The sequence below is a fragment of the Copidosoma floridanum genome, unplaced genomic scaffold, assembly GCF_036245765.1.
Source record: "Copidosoma floridanum isolate Cflo_tuat_1 unplaced genomic scaffold, Cflo_Japanese_pri ptg000021l, whole genome shotgun sequence".
Taxonomy (NCBI): domain Eukaryota; kingdom Metazoa; phylum Arthropoda; class Insecta; order Hymenoptera; family Encyrtidae; genus Copidosoma; species Copidosoma floridanum.
In genome coordinates this window covers 21,647,643-21,669,462 of record NW_028321898.1, presented here as the reverse complement: position 1 = coordinate 21,669,462, position 21,820 = coordinate 21,647,643, and the positions used below count along the sequence as shown (strand labels likewise).

General features: G+C 41.8%; 4 protein-coding genes across 9 annotated transcripts; 2 read left to right on the top strand and 2 right to left on the bottom strand.

Moving 5' to 3' along the window:
- Nucleotides 1-208: 208 nt before the first annotated feature.
- LOC106644217 (protein mothers against dpp) lies at nucleotides 209-7,650 on the top strand. 4 transcript variants are annotated; one of them, XM_089594245.1, is made up of 7 exons: nucleotides 209-641; nucleotides 3,799-3,993; nucleotides 4,226-4,374; nucleotides 4,471-5,650; nucleotides 5,741-5,850; nucleotides 5,930-6,034; nucleotides 6,886-7,650. In XM_089594245.1, the coding sequence occupies exons 3-6, from the start codon at nucleotides 4,284-4,286 to the stop codon at nucleotides 5,977-5,979; spliced, it is 1,431 nt and encodes a 476-aa protein (XP_089450371.1). In that variant the 5' UTR covers nucleotides 209-641; nucleotides 3,799-3,993; nucleotides 4,226-4,283; the 3' UTR covers nucleotides 5,980-6,034; nucleotides 6,886-7,650. The 4 variants fall into 4 exon arrangements, with proteins under 4 accessions (XP_089450371.1, XP_014215107.1, XP_014215108.1 ...); XM_014359621.3 differs by having other exon boundaries at nucleotides 211-641; nucleotides 3,799-3,997; XM_014359622.3 differs by lacking the exon at nucleotides 209-641 and adding an exon at nucleotides 2,045-2,341 and having other exon boundaries at nucleotides 3,799-3,997.
- Nucleotides 7,651-8,311: 661 nt separating this feature from the next.
- LOC106644228 (uncharacterized) lies at nucleotides 8,312-11,988 on the top strand. Its single transcript, XM_089594367.1, has 8 exons — nucleotides 8,312-8,587; nucleotides 9,021-9,187; nucleotides 9,274-9,813; nucleotides 9,913-10,279; nucleotides 10,356-10,746; nucleotides 10,829-11,109; nucleotides 11,171-11,302; nucleotides 11,378-11,988. Exons 1-8 carry the CDS (start codon nucleotides 8,496-8,498, stop codon nucleotides 11,604-11,606), a joined length of 2,199 nt encoding a protein of 732 aa, XP_089450493.1. The 5' UTR covers nucleotides 8,312-8,495; the 3' UTR covers nucleotides 11,607-11,988.
- A 182-nt stretch (nucleotides 11,989-12,170) lies between these two features.
- Syx8 (syntaxin 8) lies at nucleotides 12,171-14,048 on the bottom strand. The gene is made up of 5 exons (XM_089594366.1): nucleotides 13,456-14,048; nucleotides 13,167-13,361; nucleotides 12,777-13,042; nucleotides 12,606-12,698; nucleotides 12,171-12,521 (listed from the first exon to the last, which is right to left on the bottom strand). Exons 1-5 carry the CDS (start codon nucleotides 13,488-13,490, stop codon nucleotides 12,361-12,363), a joined length of 750 nt encoding a protein of 249 aa, XP_089450492.1. The 5' UTR covers nucleotides 13,491-14,048; the 3' UTR covers nucleotides 12,171-12,360.
- Nucleotides 14,049-14,274: 226 nt separating this feature from the next.
- On the bottom strand, nucleotides 14,275-16,377 carry LOC106644233 (NF-kappa-B-repressing factor). 3 transcript variants are annotated; one of them, XM_089594272.1, is made up of 3 exons: nucleotides 16,099-16,377; nucleotides 15,523-15,855; nucleotides 14,275-15,434 (listed from the first exon to the last, which is right to left on the bottom strand). In XM_089594272.1, the coding sequence occupies exons 2-3, from the start codon at nucleotides 15,824-15,826 to the stop codon at nucleotides 14,365-14,367; spliced, it is 1,374 nt and encodes a 457-aa protein (XP_089450398.1). In that variant the 5' UTR covers nucleotides 15,827-15,855; nucleotides 16,099-16,377; the 3' UTR covers nucleotides 14,275-14,364. The 3 variants fall into 3 exon arrangements, with proteins under 3 accessions (XP_089450398.1, XP_089450396.1, XP_089450397.1); XM_089594270.1 differs by having other exon boundaries at nucleotides 16,103-16,377; XM_089594271.1 differs by lacking the exon at nucleotides 16,099-16,377 and having other exon boundaries at nucleotides 15,523-16,083.
- Between the last annotated feature and the right edge of the window lie 5,443 nt (nucleotides 16,378-21,820).

The window sequence follows — 21,820 nt, the reverse complement described above, 5'->3', positions numbered from 1 at the left end:
TAAAAAAGATTTTTTTCATTTGAATTGCATTTATTGATTGTTTTGCGGAACCACTCGTATATAAGGAAACGTCGATGGTACAAACCAAAGGAAAGAAAGAACACTGCACGTTTTGGTCCCTTTGGCAGACCCTCTGCTCTCTTTTTTCTTCTTTCCCTACATCTTCTCGTTCTCACCCGGAGAGAGTATTATATAGGTGCACTGCCCCCCTCGCCACTTTGGCGCCGTCGGTATATGTGCAGCTTATATACCTACACTTCTTGTGCTCTCCTCTCGTGATTTCTTGCCTTCAGCAGTCGTTTCTCGGCTTTCTGGTGCATCGTGTGTAATCGTTCAGTTGTATACTGTATACACTCTTGTGCGTGTGCCCCATATAGTTGGAAGGGAATATAATATCGTTCGGACGTTGTTCCCTACCAGTGAAGATCGGCATTATTGTTATATTCCATCTGCAACAATTAATATTTCGTTGTGTGTCATTTGTTCATCCAACAGTGAAACGGCAACGAAAACAATACAAGTGCGTCTGTGCGCACGAATAAATCGGTTACTATATACAGCTGAATAGAGAAGAAAATGTAGAAGTAGCGCCTAAAGCGACGGCGCACGAACATCATAATCGCAAAATCATGCGTACATAGGTAATAATTGGACACAAATAAAAAAAACACGAAGAACGATCGGCAAGCGAAATACCGATATACATATACCCAACCGATCTCCGGCGAAAAAAAGATCCTACCGATTTTTTCCCCCCTTCTACTTCTGTTTACACCTCAACATATAACATATAATGAAGGCCAATCTCCTCGGCTTCCTCGTCGCGCGCGAATTCAAGTTTCCAAGCGATATTCCGCACGCGTGCTCGGCTATATCATAGTCACTCCTCAGGAATCCTTCTCTCTTATGTTTCGTTGTTGCCCGTCAGTCAGGTCCCCAAGGTTCCTCACGGCTCTCCCCTTGCTTGACGCGTCCAGCCATGCACGTATATATGTATATACCAATGTTTGTTACCCATACGCAAGGTGTACGGAGAGATATTTGCCACAACGATGCCCCTCGCCACTTGCACTCTGCCCTTTCCTGCCCACGCGAGCGAATTTTCCACGCCAGCTTTCTTCTCTCTGATATTCTTCCTCCTCCGTTTGCCGCTGTGTGGTACACGGTGTAATATACTTAATGTGTATATTTGTAGTGCAGCATGTAGCAGCCAGGGACCCCTGGGAGGCTGCTGCTGCTGGAACACATAATGCACCCACTTGAGACTTTCGAGCCATATATATACACATATATATATACTTATATATCCACTTGAAAATGTTCAAGCTCTTTCTCTTCTTGGCTTTTTCCTGGAAATGATTTCGAAAAGTTGCTAATGCCTGGGAATCCTGTTGATATATATACATATATTGTGTTTTTACTTACTTTTGTGTGTATGTGCGTGGAAAGAAAGAATCAAGGGACATGTCATTTTATTCGTTGTGCGAAAATAGCGCGCGCGGGAGACGCAAAGTTTATACACAATACAAACAGGTTGCCGATTTTTTGTTTTTTCTCTTCCTTTACACGACGAAGGGTGGCGCTTATAATTGTCCAACTTTTTCTTTCGCGACAAACAAGATCCCGAGCGAGTAAAGACCAAAGGACGAATAAAGACCTCAGGGATCGGTATATGCTCAACAAAAATCGTTATCGTTGTTGTCAATTCTTCGCGAAGAAGCCCCAAATCGCTCGCACGATTCCATCGATCGTCAATGGCTATCCAAGCGGCAATCGGACTGTACAGGCATTCAGTATTCCTTACCATTCACCCTACGTAAATAATCGGTAAACAGCCGAGCCGAGAAAAAAAATCACGCCACATTGATACCTCTACTAAGTGTAGAGTACTTATACAGAATCTCATCGATAACAAGCGTTGATTCATTGGCCGCGCGCGCGTTTTTCATTTCGCAACTCTCTCTCTCTCTCTCTCTCTCTCTCACCGTTGGAACGCTGCCTATGTATATATATGTATAGGCACGTCGCCGCGCCACTCCGGTTTCCGAGGTAGTATATACACCGAGCCAGGGTACAATAGCAGTCGCGTCTGTGAAGCACACGCGCGGGGGAGAGACGCGTCTTTTCTTAATTCTTTTGTACGCGACACACATATACCTGCATCCTAGATGCCCAATACATATACATCTACGCCTATTTTGTGTACATACATACATATGATACGCATTGTTCGATCTTTTGATCGGTAAAGAGAGCTGGTACTTGTATCTCCGTTGGGATACACAAGATCGGTACATTGCATACTCTCAGGGAGAAATAGATGACCGATGCGGTGCACAGAGTGAGTGTCCCCAATTCTAAATACTATCGCATCACGTCTACGAGTGGATTTATTTTATATTATTTTTTTTTCATGTAAACTTTTGTCAAAGCTTATCTCTTTTTTTTTTTCTACATTTAAATAAACGCACACAGTGCCCGAGAATAAAAGTGCAGGCTTCCCTTTTGTCCCGTACATAAACATACAAGACAACGGACGCCAGTTTAGTGGTGGCCCTATTTTATTTATACGCGTCTTTATAAATTCCATTGCAGAGCGCCTAACTTTGGATGGCGTTCTAATGTGTGTATAGTCTGTCGGAAAAAAAAAATTAAATTACTTGTTCACCGAACTCGTCAACCCGTACCCTACGGGTAAAAAATATACATATACATTCGTTATGTACACGAAACTGTTGACAAGTGATCGATGAAATCGCGATTAGCCGGAATCACGTATACACAACAGATTATTACACCTGCCGGAAAAATGCGCGCTCGACGGAACGTGATATACTATATATTATGATAATAACAACGCGACAAACAGTCAAAAGTGTAATATATGGCTTGTGTGTGCACAAAATGGGTATTAGTTGACATTAGAGCTCGCGAGATAAGACGATCAAGGAAAATATCGTTCGCCGAGTAGTTGGAAACAAAAAAAGTAACAGGAAAAAGATAGTCGCGTCGAAGTTTATCTCGTACCGTAAACAATTCGTGTAAAAGACACCCAATATGTTCGTAGCCGAGCCACTTTTGTGAACTATTTAACGTACCGTTGTCTTTTTAACTTTGGTGCGTGTACCAAACGAAATACGTAAAGTACAAAGTCAAAGATCGTTTCGCTGTCGATTTGCAATATCAGCTTATAATATGAAAAAAAGTTCGGTATGTAATATGTACAAACTTTAGCTCAATCCGATGATGCCTGTGATGCCGCGCGTATATACATATGTGTGTGCATGCTTATGTCTATTTTTAGCGTGTATCACTGAATGCATGCACGTCGAAATCCGTATGTGTATGTGTATACGTATATATACGTTTATCTTTCCTTCTCTCACTTTGGCCAGTTTGGTCGCCACCACCACCTCCTCTCTCATCGTGTGTTTTATATGTTATTGGCAAACATCGGCCAGAGAGTCAGTTGGTACGTTCTGCTGCTCGGTTAATACAGATAATACTGTTTTCTATCTTCGGTGACACTTGTCTCGCACCCTAATTTGAAAAAGTATCCCATATACCTCCAAAGCGAGTCGATCCACACATAAAAAAATCGGCAAATCGGTTGGTTATAAATCTTGTTTTTTTTTGTTTATTTCTTTTTTTTTGCTCAGTGCAGTAAAAAATAACTCACGAGGGCTCGTGTTGCGGGTTTTCGAGTCGATAAATCTCCTCGTATACGTCGTATACAAGGTGCGTGTGTGTATATACCCACATTACACGGAGTGAATCTGGTATGTTATCGGTTTACAGGCCAACTGCAGAGGAGCGGGTTCGAGGAAGCGCTTATGGACTCTTGATTGCGTTCCAGCACTAATGACCACTGCTGCCGCTGCTACTGCTTGCTACGTCGAAGACCTGCACCAAAAGTTACAGTGATCGTACGTGCGCCCGTTGATCGTGTACACTCGATAGCCGTGCCAAAATAGCTCCATCTTCGCGCGTTCGGTGGGTACGTAAAATATTACTTTTATGATATTCGAACTCTTTTTGCTTTGCCCTCGCAATTTTTTGTTTCTTCTCTCCCTTTTGAGTTGTATACGTACACAAGGTCTTAAACTCACCATGGCTTTTATCCCCTGGGAGCTTGTGAAGGATCGTTTTTTTTTTTTTTTTTTTTTTTTTTTTTCTTATTGTGCACATGACTTTTTTTTGTACAATAAGTGCGTGTGAATTGCAGGAAATAATCAGAGGTGGAAAGCTGGCTCCGGTAAGGTGACGGTTTTGGAGGGATAAAAATGGACGGCGAGGAGCGACACAGATCGGGACCCATGGCTTCCCTCAACAACTTGTTCTCTTTCACCAGTCCGGCCGTGAAGAAGCTCCTAGGTATACAATCCACATCACGATATAAATGAACTATGTACATGGCACAAAAAATTCAACAAAACTCACGTGTACCTGGTGATTTTTTTGTCCTGTTAGGCTGGAAGCAAGGCGACGAGGACGAGAAATGGGCGGAGAAGGCGGTCGAGTCCCTGGTGAAGAAGCTGAAAAAGAAGAAAGGCGCGGTCGAGGAGCTGGAGCGGGCGGTCAGCAACCCGGGCCTGCCCAGCAAGTGCATAACGATACCCCGCAGCCTCGACGGCAGGTTGCAGGTGTCCCACCGCAAGGGCCTGCCCCACGTGATCTACTGCCGAGTCTGGCGCTGGCCGGACCTCCAGTCGCACCACGAGCTCAAGCCCCTCGACGTCTGCCAGTACCCGTTCTCGGCCAAACAGAAAGAGGTCTGCATCAACCCGTATCACTACAAGCGCGTCGAGAGTCCCGTGCTACCCCCGGTCCTGGTGCCGAGGCACTCGGAGTTCGCGCCCGGTAGACTACCGATGACCTTTCAGCAGCATAGCGAGACCACAATGCCCCAAAACATGTCGTACTACTCGAACGACTTCAACGCGGGCCTGAACGGCACGGCGGAGCCGGGTGGACAGTCGCCCGTGTCCGCGTACAGCGGCTCCTCGGCCGTCTCGAGCCCGATAAACGCGGCCGCCGGAAACGGCCACCACAATCCCTACGCCCAGAGCAACAACGGCCTGTCCGAGACACCACCGCCCGCGTACTCGCCCTCGGAGGACGGCTCCCAATACGGCCAGTCGCCCTCCCCCAACTCCATGATGTCGATGGACGTGAGTAGTCCCCAAGACGTGGCCCCTGTGCCCTACCAGGAGCCAACCTGTTGGGCCTCGATAGCCTACTACGAGCTGAATTGCCGCGTGGGCGAGGTCTTCCACTGCCAGTCGCCCTCGGTCATAGTCGACGGCTTCACCGATCCCCGCAACAACTCGGCGAGGTTCTGTCTCGGCCAGTTGTCCAACGTCAACAGGAACTCGACCATCGAGAACACGAGGCGCCACATCGGCAAGGGCGTGCAGCTCCACTACGTCGGTGGCTCGTTGTTCGCCGAGTGCAACTCCGACTCGGCTATCTTCGTCCAGTCGAGGAACTGCAATTACCAGAGGAATTTCCATCTCAGCACCGTGATCAAGATACCGCCCACCTGCTCGCTCAAGGTCTTCGACAACAAACTCTTTGCCGATCTGCTGGGCCAGAGCGTCTGCCATGGCTTTGAGACCACCTACGAGCTCACCAAAATGTGCACCATCAGGTACGTACATATACATCATAATTATGTACTTCATTATTAGCATTGAAAATAACAATAAATGTAAAACCAATCCAACCAATTGCGTTGCAGAATGTCGTTCGTCAAGGGCTGGGGTGCCGAGTACCACCGCCAAGACGTCACCTCGACGCCTTGCTGGATCGAGATGCACTTGAATGGCCCGCTCCAGTGGCTTGATAATGGTGATGATTGTATTATTTAAAACTTTTTTTTCTTCTTACAACGCAATGTAGTTTCAACTTGTGGAATGTTCCGTTGCAGTCCTCACCCAGATGGGCACGCCACACAATGCCATTAGCTCGGTGTCATAATTGATATACAAAAAATGCAGTTGGAGAGCGTGTACAGGGAAAACGTCGTTTTCAGGTAAAAACTTTTTTCCTTGTCTTGCTTTTGGCTTTATACACCTTTGGTACATAATAATATGGGTCGTTCTACCAAGAATGGTTGTTTAGTTGGGGTCCCAGTCGATTCTAACATCGTGTAAGGAGATGTCGGTCTGAAAACTTTTTAAAATGTAGTTTTTTTACACTCAATGTCATAAAAAAGTGTTGCTATAGTTTTAGATGAAAATAAAAAGGGGCTAAAATGGCGTTACGGGCTTTTGTGTCTCACTCGGAAATTTGCAGGTTTTTGGAAGAAAATTACGGATATTTAAATTTTTTCTGCTGCATATAAGAATCTTAAAATTATCAACGTAAACAACTACATTTTTATGCTATTATGATAAGTAAAAAAAAAAAATATCGATGATTTGGATGTTGTTTAAGTTGCGGGATCGAAATCTCACAAATCTAACATTTTTTTGGAGGGCGATGAGTTAAAATGTTAAAATGTACATCATGCATGAGTGCAAGAGCAAAGTAACGCCCCTATTTTTGCAAAGAAGAGCCCGCGACACTACCCATTACGTTTTTATTGGGAAATTTTTTTTCAGCGGGACCCAACAAATGATGACGTGTTCTATGGTCATGAAAAATACTAGAAAAATGAACAACCCCTTTTTGGTTTTTGTCCTTTCCAGCCTTTGAAATAAATATACCGTTATTCGTAGTACGACCCACATATATGCGAACGATCAAAAGTACAGAGTGAAACGTTAAAACTCACGAGACGTCAAGTGAAAATGTAAAATCAATTGTTTCTCGATGAAATATCCTCAAACCGATAATATGCCATAACATACCTCATGAAAATAAGTCTACATGTTTTTTCAGGTGGAACGAATTTAAGCTGTGCAATATTCGTCGAACGAGCTTATTATTATTACTGTGCCGAAATAAAAATGAACTGACTTTAAATAAGAAAACAAGACTTGAAAGAAAATGACACAACGATTTCAACATCAACTCGATGAATGTGTATATCATTCTATCATTGCACTGCAAATAATAATGTATATTTAAAACTTTTTAGATCATAAGTATACGAAAAAAATGCCCTTTGAATAATAACAGTAACTATCGTACAATTTATTAGTGGACTTTTAAAGACAACCACGGCTATTATAGGTAGCGTAGAGTGTTTACTGAGAAATATTATAAAAAAAAAAAAAATCATTACACCCAATAAAGATGACGGCAATACATACGCTGGTAATGCTTAAATTTGCGTATCTCAATATATACGTATATACAGTAAGTTATCGTACTTTTTTTTTAGAGAAATCCTTATTAAATGTATCTCATGAAATTGATTCCTCGCGTCAATAAATTCGTTTGAGTATACACGATGTTTTTAGACATATTAAATGAGAGATTACATCGTGAACTTGTACAGGAACATGTGTATTAAAACTGTGTTCATACTATGTGTCTTCCATATGGTAATACCGACAATAAAAATGGTACGATGTAGGTATGTACATGTATATTTTTTATAAATGCATGAAAATAATGCATCTACAATCGCAGAGTTACGATGAAAGTAGCGTGTCAACGATGTACTTTAATTTTTTTTAATACTTAAAATGATTTACTGTAAAAAAAAAAGAAAAAAAAAATTAATAATAAATATATTTTTTTCCAAATAAACAAAACCTTATGTTATTTATTTAATCCCAATACTAATAGCTACAGCCATTAAATAAGGAATTATTAACATCATCAACGTCAGAGACAACAGACAACTATCGCAGGGGTTTTCAAAATCTGTTGTGCAACACCATTTATTATACACGTACAGTGAGAAATACATAGATCATCACCACACACAACGTCAGTCCCATGTAACGAGACTATAAACATAGGCTGAAAAAGTTCTCGTTATGCATCCCCAAATTAGTGAAATAAGTAATAATTGTGATCATCATGTACACCTTCCATCTCCTATCGGTAACTCGTAGCGTGAACTCTTATTCTCTTCACTCGCGAAAATGAGTGTCTAGTATACGTACAAAGGATCTTGGTGATATTCCAAACATCATGTGCACTACAAAAATGGTAAACAAAACAACTCCATTTACTCCATCCTTCCGGCAAACGCGATGAAATCTTCTGCACATAAGAAATGCAAAAACTCGCGGCACTCGCGCTCTCAGCTAACGAGGGTTGGGTGACCGTCAAGCCGTCAATTTGGGGAAAACTAATGTCACAAAGTTTCGGAGTTTTTAAAGGGATCGCAGTTTTTGCACGTTAGAGTTCGTCAGTCGTAGTCCGATGATGCAGTGCAGTTCATGAATGTGATTGGTTTCGTTGAGAAGTTGAAGCACTTGCTGTTGCGAGTTGCAATGATGTTTTTAAATAGTTGAAAAAAGATAACTTTTTTTTAAACATTATTCTTAAGTTACTAACAGTACGGCTGATTTTTGTTATTTTTGAAGTAAACCATGGCGGCTTTGTTTTTGGGGCGGAGGATACTGTCCTTGAGAAACAATTTGTTCAAGAATCCCTGCCGACAAGACAGCGGCTTTTACGTACTGTAAGTCGTATTTATTTTGAGGTTAGATAAAATAACATCTCGATATACACACATGTATATACATATATACACCTGCATTTACTTCAAGAGACGCAATTTTGCGTTATTGTTTATTTGTTTACTTGTTATCAATACTTATTTTTCATCATTCAATTTTTTTTCTAATAATGGTTAATACAAATTTGATCGAATTTAATAAAACCATGCTTAGTATATGCAACTTTGATGATCTCCAGAATGAAAACATTAAATACTTTTGGTCATATAAGTTTTATTTATGTAATACTCAACATCGTACTTACACGTTATTTCAAGTTAACCAACCAGTTTCTCTTGCAATAACTTGATTTTATTCATGATGGGTGAAATTTATGTAATTTCCCATCACATAGAGTTTTGATTCACAAGCGTTTACTTCATTTGTTAATAATAGATTACCGGAAATTGGTGAAGATTTGCCAGAAAAAAATCCACTTTTGAAAGAGGAAACGCTGTTACCTGAATTTAATCAGGCATCTGTTGAGAAGTGCATAGCAGTTGTTGGTAAACAATCGTTGGAATTTGAACAAGGAATTAGAGCTATACAAAGTGATATTGACGGTATTGTATTAAAAGCTCAGAATTTTACAAGATTTATCTTTTTAATGATATAATTTTATTTTTATTTTTTAAAATTTTCATTACAGAGTTACCTAAAGTAGATGTTTTCAAAGATGTATTTGAACCAATCGAGAAGCTCGACGTGCCATTGCAAACAACATGGGGTATATCCAAGATTTTATACTTTGGCAATCAATCTTTGATGCCAACAAAATGTTACTTTAGTATTCACAAAAGGGCATGGACTGCTATTGTGCACAAATATAACACAAAAACCATCTACGAAGCATGCAAAAAGGCACAAGAAGAATTAACAGACTTGACAGAGGAGCAGAGTAGGATCCTGGAAAAATATATACTTGAGGGTAAACTAAATGGACTTGATCTGGGTGAGGCGGACAAGTATTACTTTCAAGATTGTCTAAATAGGATAGCACAAAAAAGCGAGGAATTCAAGCAGAAGGTTGAGATTGCCACAAACGTATTCAAGCACAAAATCACAGATCCTGATAAAATGAAAGGGTTCCCAGAGGAATTCTTGAAACTCACTGCAGTAGATCCTAGCCAGTATGAAGTGGGGCCGTGGATCATTACTTTGAAACCCAATGTTTTACAAACGTTTATGGGTAAAAATTTTAGTACTTTTAATGAAAATACTTTTTTGCTTTACCATTTTTTTTCTTCTTTATTTTTTTATTTGTATACTTTTATGATTTTTATCTCAGAATACTGTCCAGACAAATTATTAAGATGGAATCTTTGGCAAGCCAGCGTCGTGAGATGTTCAAGGCAGTCGGAGGTGCAGGAATTAGAAACTAGTTCACTTGTTAATGGTATCACGACAGACAGATGTGAGATGGCAACATACGTGGGTTTTAAGAATTTTGCCGAAATGTGCATGACTACCAAAATGGCTGGAAGCTTGCATAATGTATATGATTTCCTGGAAACTCTTCGGCAATCTGCATACCCTTGTCAAGTAGAAGAACTTGACAGCTTGGCAGAGTTTGCGGCAGAACGAGGTTTCAATCAAAAACTAGAACATTGGGATATCTCTTACTGGGCTAGGAAACAAAAGCGTGCATTATACAAGTAATTTAAAAGATTAATCATTACAATCACCTTGTTTACAAATTGTTCAATTGTTTATTTACTATCGCATTCACAGCTACGATGAGGAAGTTTTGAAGAATTATTTTCCATTGCCACTTGTAATGGACGGTCTATTTCGGTTAATCAAGGAGCTCTTCAACGTAGAAATCGTTGAGCACCACGATGACGTCGAAGTTTGGCACCGTGACGTTGATTTTTTCGATGTTTACGATTTAGACGTTTCAAAGACCGAGCCTTGTGGCAGTTTCTACTTCGACCCGTATGTTCGGGACCAAAGCAAAGTGTCTTACAATAGACACTCGGGCTGGGTGCTATCAATCAGGAACAAAAGCGAAATTGTCGGCTGCAAGCCTCTTACATCGATCATCTTCAACTTTCCAACACCTACTGCAGATGGTAAACCATCCATGCTTACTTTAAAGGGAGTTCAGTCTCTTTTTGAAAACGTGAGTGTTATAATGCCAAAAAAATTTTGATACTTAAATTTTTTTGTCTTGTTTTATTTAATATTTTTTGTTTTTATTGCAGTTTGGTCACATGCTACAACAGGTACTTACAAGGGTAAAATCATCTGAGGTAGCAGGTTTGTCAAACGTTGAGTGGGATGCAACAGCAACAAGTAAGCATCTCATGGCAATGTTGTTGTACCAGCCACGAATTCTCAAGCTCATTAGTCGACACGTTGATACTGGTGAAAGCCTCGATGACGACATGATACAGAAACTAAGAGAGGCACGTTACCACATGGCTGGTTATAATTTGTGCAAGGAGCTTTATCTGTGCAAATTTGATCTCGACCTTCATTCGATGTAAGTGACATCTCGATGCATTTTTGTTTGTTTATGGGTAAGTGTATTATTTCTTTTGTAGAAAACGTCCTTGGGAGCATATTATGAAGAGAGCATGGAAAGAGTTTTTTGTCTTCCCGGAAGACAAAAGGGATTCGCACGTGTGTTCTTGGGACTCAATATTTGTTGATAATCTTGGTGGTGCTTATTACACGTGAGTTGAATCTTATTATAATTATAAATAAAACTTGATAAGAAATTATCCTCCACCAACAAGCTAAACTTTCAGCGACTTGTGGTCCAAAATGCTGGCAGCAGATGTGTATAGTGCGTTCCAGGAGGCCAAAGGTGTCGATGAAGAGCAGCGCAAGATTGCTCGACGTTACAAGGATACGATTTTAACAATGGGAGGCAGTGTGGCCGCAGGCGAGTTATTCAGGAGATTTCGAGGCAGGGACCCTTGCGTCAAAGCTTTTATCGAGAGCTTAAATCTCAAACCAGTTGATGAGACGACGTAAATGTGATCAGCCAAATTGATGATTGTTATTACTTGAATTAAGAATAGAGATTTTTATTGACTCCGATTCGTTTTTATTAGTTTCAAACATTTACAACGAATATTTGTTTGAAATTGATGAGGTTTACTTTGCAACGATGAAATTATATTTTGATATTCTAAGGTTAGGCCGGTAACAAAATGGGTATGATGTTTAACAGAATACTGCAAATTAGATTGTGTGCAAAGACTGCTAAAGATTGTAACGAAATAGATACTTTCGGATGAATCTTCAAAAATATGATTTCAACTTACCTTATATCTTGTAAGTCATTGATTTATTTGTATAAGACTATAAGAATTATGATTGTAAATATGAGACATATACGCGTTACGAGTTACAAGTGTCTTAATCATTTAAATATTTCCCAACTTTTTTTTTTATACATCGAACCATGAATATAAAATAAATCAACATTTTTAATAAAATTCGGTTTATTCAAAGACTTAAATCCATACAAAATTATAGTGCACTCTATTCATTATATATATATATATTTGAATGCATTTTAAGAAATTTGTTTAAGTTATGAACTATATATTTTTCAATATGTACATCAACTACATTGCTGTAAGTTTTATAAGTTTATTGTGTAATTAATTTTTTACGTAAAAATTACCGAAACAATATGCTTATATAAAACTTCGATAAAACCAATAAGTAATCACAGATTGCTAAGAAGACGTGTTCTCTTGAAACTTATTTTGGGAATGAATTAAATTATCGCGACAACGATAATGCTGATGAATAATAACCCAATCACAACCCAGTATCCACAAACCTTGTCTTTTTTGCTGATAACTCTGATTGTTTGAGTACCATCCGCAATGCGCTCGTCGGTCCTATCCAAGTGATCAGCTAAATCGTCAATTATATCTGGGAAAGAAAAAAAAAAAAATCAAACTCTGCGGTTAATCAATAGTGATAAATACCATTATGATTAATACAGTTATTATATACCATTATGATGTTCAACCTCGCTGTGAATAGTCTGTGCGATTTGCTTCTGCCTCGAAATTATTTTAGACAATTGCTCTAGACCCTCTTCTTGTTCTGTAACGAAAAGATAAACGTTCCATCGAAAAAGAAAATGTAGTTGTATTTATTCAAAAATTAAAATTTTCAACCAACGTTGGAGGAGATGTTGCTTTTGCTGTTTAAGATCATTGACGGTAACATTAGCTTCCACCATGCGATCGTCGCTTTCCTCCTCATCGTCATCGATACCCCAGCTAGTGGTACCACCGTCTGCAAAAGCCGACGTCGATGGACCAAGTAATTGTTGTCGTGACATACCTAATTCGTTAGTCTTTGATTCATACAATCGGTGAATTTGTATGTCTTTGCTCTGTAACTGCTCCACTTGTCGCATTCTACGTTCTGCTTCTTCTGCTGTTCTGTTCATTGGGTATTTTATTTCTCATAAGGAAGATACGTGTTGATTCATGATTTCAGTCAAGCATATTTTTTATATAATTGCATATGAATCTTATTTATAGGTAAAATCGTCATTAAGGATACATGGTTCGCTGCCTCCTATCCTCATTGATTTTACTCATCAGCTCTTTAACTTGGTTGCTGTATTGCTTCAATCTTATGCGCACATTGGCAGATATACTGGCATACGTTTGGGACGTTCTTGGCTGTTGATTTCTGAGCGTCAACTGCTCCATTATCTCCCTGGCAAGGCCTTCGCAAGCATCGTACTCGCTGAGCCTGAAAAAAAGAAATTAATCAGTACGAGTCAGACGGTGTGCTTCCAAAAGCACAGAGAAAAAAATCTTCATGCTTGTTCGTTATCTATCACTACCATGGATCATTTCCATCGATGTAAACAAGAGGCATGTTTACTGATACTCCACTGCGTGTGTGCGTGTACTAGCTAATCTCTGCTGGCTTAACAGTGCAGCTCATAAGTAGGTATATATGAGATAACGAGTCTTCTTTTTTGGAGAGAGACCACCAGACCAGACCACCATTCAACTATTCAACCATTACCAAACAATTGATAACAGAAAAATATACTTTGCAGCTTATCAGTTACTTGTATATAGCTTTCTTTTAATTATCAGTTGCACTGTTATAGACACACTATTTTTTATGTCCTTCCGTCAAAAACACAATTAATGCGCAATCTTTTTTCTAAAAGATTAAAAAATCTAATCAATTGCACAAAAAAAGGTAGCAGCTCCAAATTTATAGTCTTTCAAGTAGACTGTACCCCTTAGGTATCCACAGGAGACACACCCACAATTTTGCAAGGATGCAGGTTATTTTAGTTTTTCATTTTATTCTTGTTTAACTTAAGTCTTGCTTGGTTTGCTTGCACTACAGTTGATGTCTACGTTTGATTGTTGTCCTATGTGGGAATGTGGAATTGTCATAACAATACAATACTTATATACGTATGGTCACAGCAATAGTAACAATACAGCAATACAGCAAAAAGATCAGCCTGACATGTAGTATATACAAAATGAGCTTAGCGTCACAGGAAACGTCAATTCTTGGTTTCTTTACTAGTCACATAGAAGAAAACATTTAAGGAAACGTGGCGCTATGGGTCGTTTTAAATTATTTCGAATAATATTTGATAAAAGTATGGCGTTTCAAAGAAATAAAATTTATTAAGGTATTATTTAATTTTTTATTTTAAAGTGTACATCGTGTAAAAAACCAATTAATACAAGTATTTGCTATTGGCCAGCTATTGTGTAGTTTAGTTATCCATCAGGGGTTCGATGAGTTCATATTTTTCCGTGGCACCGCCAAGTTCCAGCAGCTCCTTAACCAGTTCCCTAGGATGTATTTTTCGTGATATTGTCAAAATTCTCTGACTCTTAGGACCATAACTTTGTGATTTCAAACCGATTTGTTGGGCAATTTGATGTATAGCGGCTCTCTCGTCGTTAGTAAAGCACGGAGAAAATACCAGATCCGTTGTTGTATCACCACGCATATAATTCTGAAGTACTTCCGAGCACTTCTTTTTAAATAGTCCCATGTTATACATCCCTGGTTTTAGACCAAGCCCTTCTCTAGTCAACTGCTGGTGTACGCTAATCGGTTCTGCTATACCTTGACCTTTCTTTCCGAGTCCTCCACCTGACCATCCCATCAACTTCATCATTTTAGAGCCAATGTTGTCGCTGCTCAAAGCATTAGATTCAGGTTCTTCGTGCAGATTCAAGTTATCAGAAACTGTTGGAGTCAGGTTCTTGGTAACTTTGATTGTGTAGTGGCGTTTTCTCAACTCCTCCAGCACTGTTTCCGAGGCTTCCTTTTTTGCAGCCTTTTGATTAGGTCCTACACCTTGTCCCATTTGCTGTCTATTATAAAGCACAGTACAAACGACATTGCATCCAGAGTTAGTGAATTTCCATTCAAGATTTATGCCATTGCTGTTAGCAACTCTAGCGACAATGCTTTGTGGAGTGTCGTTTAGATACTCAAACAAAACGATTTCTGAAGCCTTTGGATTCAACTTTTTTCTCTTGGCTGCTGGATATTTGTGCTGTTGATTCTGTTCTTTTGTCCTTTTGAAATTGACGTTTGAGGATTGCAAATTACAGTTTGATGACTCTCCTCCTGCTTTTGTTACTGGAAATCTGATTGGAGACCTCGATCTTGCCAGTTTTTCTTGTGTCCCTGTCCCCTCTTGAGCTTTTGTGAAATCATTTAATGGTTTTTCTGGTGTCACTGTTTCTTCTCGAGCCTTAGTAAAGTTATTTGATAGTGGTAGGTAATTTGCTGCTGCAGAGGTCTGGGGCTTTTCTTGTTTAGAATGTCCTGTAATGAAACATAATTTGTAAGAAAATTGTAAAAAAAGGTTTTGTAATCACTATTCTACTCTAAAACTCACAATTCCTGGCTGTACCTTTAGCCTTGGAGCTGGCTGCGTCAGAGGCCTTGACAAACGTTCTCTGTAGTCTCGTCTTTTGTTTGACTCTGTAGTCCTTGACAACCTCGTGAGATAATTCAGAAATTATTTGCATCGTCTCCTTGGGATATCTGCAGCCAAGGAACTCCACATTTGTAAAAACTTGAGCCAAACACACCAGCTCATCTCTAGAGAACTTGTCACTGTGTGCCAACAGAAATTTTCTTCGTAACTCCCAGTGTTCGTCACACTCGTGCTCAGTTTTGAATTGTTCGACATTAGATTCGGTTATCTCACTCATTTTGAAATGTTTCTTGAAAAATCTTTCAACTAATTACGTTTTATCAATAAATGCCTCATCACCATCCGAAAATTAGAAACTCTACAACTATACAATATACTTTGCTAAAAAATAGTGCCAGTGGCACTGTGCCACATAAAAAAGTTTTTTTTAAACTTGCAGATAACAACATACACTTATAAAACTAAGTATGCAACTTTATACCACTAAAAACATTGAATTTTTAAAGGTTAAGGAGAGCTTTAATTATTTGTATTTATATATAAACTGACCTACTGTGGGTACGTATACTCTCTAAATTATTCACTGAACATACTAATAAAAATAAATATAATGATATTAATGATATATACATGGAGGCTGTTCATGTTATAAGTAGACGCGACACATTACCGTTAGATTTAAATGGGACTGCGTGAAACAGTCGCATCTATATGAACTATGAACAGCCTTAATATAAAAAATTTTTTTTATCAAAACGAGGAAAAAAACGGGATATTTTTTGTGGGTTTCCTGATACAGGGTGCGTTCCGTAAGCTCCAGCAGTTAATCTACTTAAATTAAACGGCCAGTGCTTATACGGAACGCATCCACATATTATATTGGATAGACCAAGAGCTGCGAGGCCGGAAAGTTGTCAAAATCTTAACCAGTCGCCACTTTTACCAGAATTGAGGAACCTTATGATTCGTGGAGATCCGAAACATTTTAGTCATGTTTTATTCTGGTGAAGAGTTTTGTCGGTATTTCAAAAGTGCCATATAGTCTATTTTAAAAAAACCAGCCGCAACTTAAACCATGGATAGAAAATAAAAAGTTATTAACTGAAAAGTACCATTTGCGGTAAGATTAGAATGCATCTTGTACCCGAAAATCGATCTTCAAAAAAATAGAACCCCTGCAAAAAATAAAAACCAAGCAACAACTTTGCCAGTTAATTTTTTTTTATAATAATTTTTCTCCAAAATCAAAGTTCCGAAAATTTTCGGACTCAACAAAAGTAAGAAAATAACCTTCCCATACCGATCACGAGGTGATACCGATTTGCGTACATGGCGCTGAGTTATATACATACATATATATTGATGGCCTACAGATCTTGATGGCCGGGGTTCAAATCCCACTCTGGACAAAAATTTCATCAATGAATGAGGTTTTTTTCTGGATGGGATTTGTACTTCAATAAACCTACCGATCTATCTACCCTTTCCCCCTACTGTTATTAAACCCAACGTATGGCTAAATACACTTTATAGTGTCAAAATAGCCATGTCTGAGCCCTTAAGGGGCGATGATGAATATAAAAAAAAAAAAAAAATATATATTTAGTTATTGAATAGATACATATATAAATATTTGGTTATAGGATAGTACGATAGTAGAGAACAGAAACATTAGACGCCACAGAAATATTATAATCATGCCCCGATCATTTAACGCGTATCTTATCTATAATAATCATCTAAGATACTAGATAATACATGGTAGATACTATTACAATATCTATTTTTTAAGGTCAATTTTCGGGTACAAGATGCATTCTAATCTTACCGCAAATGGCACTTTCAGCTGACAACTTTTTATTTACTATCCATTGGTTTAAGTTACGGCTGGTTTACAAAATAGACCATATGGCACTTCTTAAATACCGACAAAACTCTTCACCAGAATAAAATATGACCAAAATATTTCGCATCCCCACGAAATCATAGGGTTTCTCAATTTGGTGAGTAGCGGCTGGTTAAGATTTTGACCATCACCCTCCGGTCTCAGTTCTTGATTTAAGCTATTTACATTGAAATACACATATATGGGGTGCGTTCTGTAAGCTCCAGAAGTAAATCTGTAGCGCCACAACCTGGCGCACAATCTTCGCGCCGAGCACGCAAGCAGAAGCTGGAGCAGAGACAAGACAGAGATTTTGACTAGCCGAGTCAAGCGCCTTGTCGCCCGCGCAAGCCAGCAGACAGCAAGCAGAGCCCCGCGCCTGATCAACGGGGTTCAGCTGCTGTCTCTCTCGCTCGCATATCACCTGCGGACAACTAGAGCTGAGGCGACGGAAGCTAGCCCGCCGTCTCCTTCATTAATCCAGCGTCCAGCGTCCAGCCTTCCAGCTGCTCGAAGCCGCGCGCACGGTGCGCTATACTAAAGCACGTGCGGGAAAAGACTTTCTTCTATAATCTGAGTTTTCCTTATCAATCAAGTATTTTGTAATTGATTTATTTTCTTATTCGTTTTAATAATTAGTGAACAAGTTTAAGCGAGTGTGTATTTTTCACCCGACACTGATTCCTCTCCCGAAAGTATCTATAAGTGGTGACCCGGACTTTGAACATTTTCCTGACGTGAGTTGTTTATAATAATACTTTTCGGTCGCGGAGAATCAGTGCACGCGGTTCACTACATTAAAATGTAAAAACTCATCGGCTTTCGTAAGGCACGTAAACTTTTAACTCGCGAGTGCAAGTGCCACGTGGACGCTCTCAAGACGGAGACACGCAGCCAGGCACGCCTTCGAGGCCGTGGCCGTCCCCCCCCGCTCGAGCTCGACGAACATCAAGACCCAGACCACCCTCCCGGTAACCGCGCCCGCAGCTGGTCTCCTAGACGCGGCAGAGGGAGAGGTCGCGCTGCTGGGTCCCGCCGAAGCAACAGCGAGAAGAACAGGCCTCTACGCGGTTTCGATCTCGCCCCCGTGCCAGGCAGCCCAGACGACCCGCTGCTAGGTTTCGCCGTCCTACCCTTTGCTGACAGCAACTACATCGACAGCGAAGAAGAGTCGATTTCGTCGAGAAGATCACCTCGTAATTCTCCCAAGGTAGGCGGTATCCAACATAACCTCACAGGAAATCCGACAGAGACAGAGCAGACCATGTCGGCACAAAAGACACTTCAGCCATTTTGGCGTGAAATGCCCGCGTTGTGGTTTATGCAGGCAGAAGCGCTTTTCCATACCAATAACATTACCGACGATGCGGCTAAATTTTACGCTGTTTTTGGCGCGTTGGACCGAGAGACAACATCAGAGCTCGAGGACATTGTTAGTGCACCCCCGGCATCAGACAAATACAAGACGCTAAAGGAGGCAATTTTAAAGCGCACTACAGAGTCCGAGGAGCAGAGGCTTCACAGCCTTCTCACCGACCTGAGGCTGGACAACATGAAGTCTTCGCAACTGTGGAGGAAGATGAAGGGCCTTGCGGGTACTCGAATATCCGACGAGACACTCAAAGTTAAATGGCGTTCTCTTCTTCCAGTGCACACACAAAACCTTCTTAAGATATTTAAGGCTGAAGACACGGAGGATCTTATACAAGCAGCAGACGAAATCACCAGCACTGCGGGGCCAACAGTGTATGCAATCAACAAGGACCCGATGATCGAGAGGCTCGCTGCCCTCGAAGCAGCCATGCTCCAGTTCATCGCAAGCCACAAGGTCCCTCAACAAAAACAGCAGCAGCAGGCACGAGGCCACTCGCGCAGCAGGTCACGGTCCAGGAAGCGTAGCCAATCAACAGGGGGAGATCAATCCTGGTGCTGGTATCATGTCAAATTCGGGGACAAGGCACGCTCTTGCCAGCTACCCTGCTCGCACCCAAACGCGACGAAGGGCCCCCAGGGAAACCAGTAGAGCCACCTCTGGGCCAGGCGGCAGAGGTCGGTTTGCAACCCGAAATCCGCCTACACTTACACGATGCGCAATCTTCCACGAGGTTCCTGGTGGACACAGGCTCGGCTGTTTCCTTGCTGCTTCTCTCAGGAGCCACTAGAGGTTTGCAGCAACAAAAGCTGGTGCTCTACGCAGCCAATGCAACGCCAATTAACGCCTATGGCCAACGTCAACAAATTCTCAGTATCGGTCTTCGACGAGAATTGGCTTGTGACCTCGTCATCGCCGACGTCCCCCACGCCATCCTGGGAGCAGATTTTTTGGCGAGGCAGGGTCTGCTGGTCGACATGAAGAACGGCTGCATCATCGATCCACTGACAGGGCTGACTTCCAAGGGGACGCTCGCCCGTGCGGTTCTCCATTCAGTTTCCACGGTAGCGCCAACTACGTCCAGACTCAGCGATACCCCGGCAGCCAGGTACGCAGCTTTGCGCCAGGAGTTCGCAAGAATCTTCGAGCCAAACACCAAGCCCAGCCCAGTGCCCGGACTCCCGGTAAGGCACACTATCAACACCACAGGGCCGCCCGTTTTCGAACGTCCTCGCAGGTTAGTCGGCGACAAGCTGGCAGCTGCGAAGAAAACTTTTACAGGTTTCCTGGAAAAAGGCATCGTCCGACCGTCGGCCAGTCAATGGGCAAGTCCACTACACATGGTGCCCAACAAGGATTCGTGGCGCGTCACAGGTGATTACCGTTGCTTGAACGCCTGCACCCTCCCGGACCGCTACCCGCTGCCCATCATCGAAGACCTCCTCCAGGAGAGCCAGGGCAACGTATTTTCAACGATAGATCTGCGCAAAGCTTTCTACCAAATCCCAATAGCAGAGGAGGACGTGGAGAAAACGGCCGTAGCAACACCTTTTGGCCTGTTCGAGTTTCTGGGGACCCCCCTAGGACTGCGCAACGCCGCGCAATCAATGCAGAGGACCATCGACTACGTGCTGCGTCAACTCCCGTTCGCCAAGGCCTATATTGACGATATAATCGTCGTCTCGAAGGACCATGAGGAGCATCTTGTCCACTTGCGGCAGCTTTTCAAGACGCTACGCGAAAATAAACTTCATGTTAATGAAGCCAAATGCGCTCTAGGGCAAGATGACGTAATTTATCTTGGTTGCCAGGTTTCTTCGAAGGGTTTTCAGCCACCACCAGCAAAAATTGATGCCATCAAGGCCTACCCCAAGCCCACCACAACTACAGAGCTGCGCCGTTTCCTAGGGATAGTCAACTACTATCGATGCTGCACTTCACATGCCGCGGAAGCCCAAGCGCCACTCCACGACCTGCTCAAAGGCCTACCCAAGAAAGCCAAGCTGACTTGGACTGTCGAGGCTGACCAGGCTTTCCAGGATTGTAAGAGTGACATCATCAATGCCACCTGCACTACCTTTTTCCTGCCCAGCGCTCCACTAGCGCTCTGGACCGATGCTTCTCAAACAGCCCTTGGAGCAGCGCTGGAACAACAACAACCAGACGGCACGTGGAAACCTCTGGGTTTCTTCTCAAAGAAGCTGGATGCCACGCAGCAAAAATATAGCGCATACGATAGAGAGCTGCTGGCAATATTCTCAGCGGTCAAACACTTTGAGAGGATCCTCGAAGCCCATCCTTTTACTGTTTTCACAGATCACTGTCCACTAGTCCATGCGCCTCAACAGCGCTCGGACAAAGCTTCACCAAGACAAGCTCGACAGCTTGAATACCTGATGCGATTCAACGCCAAATTCGAGCACACACGAGGCGCTGACAACGTCGTTGCAGACGCCCTATCCAGGACGTGCGCCATCGCGCAGTCACTCAACAACGAGCCAACAGCTGACCAGGACAAAGAAGAGAAGGCCCTCGAGATCGCCAGTCTCCATGCCTTCCTCCCTAAACGCAGCAACCATTGCCGAGGCACAAGCCCTTGATGCTGAGCTACCGACGCTGTTGGACTCAGCACTTCAACTGCAGAAACTTCCAATGGATGGACACGAGGTATTCTGCAACATCAACAACAACATCGTGCGACCGTATTTGCCAGCCCCTCTGCGGTGCCTGGCTTTCAACACCTTCCACGGTTTGTCCCATCCAAGCGGCAAGGCCACAGCCAAAACCTTGTCGCACAAGTTCGTGTGGCCAGGAGTTCGCAAGGACGCCAACAACTGGGCTCGTCACTGCGAAGCCTGCCAGAAGTCAAAAGTCGGTCGGCACAACAGAGCAGAGTTTGGTCGATTCACGGAACCAGACAATCGATTTGAGCATATTCATATCGATTTAATCAAGCTACCCTTAGTGCAAGGTATGCAATACTGTCTCACAATTATAGACAGGTTTACTCGCTG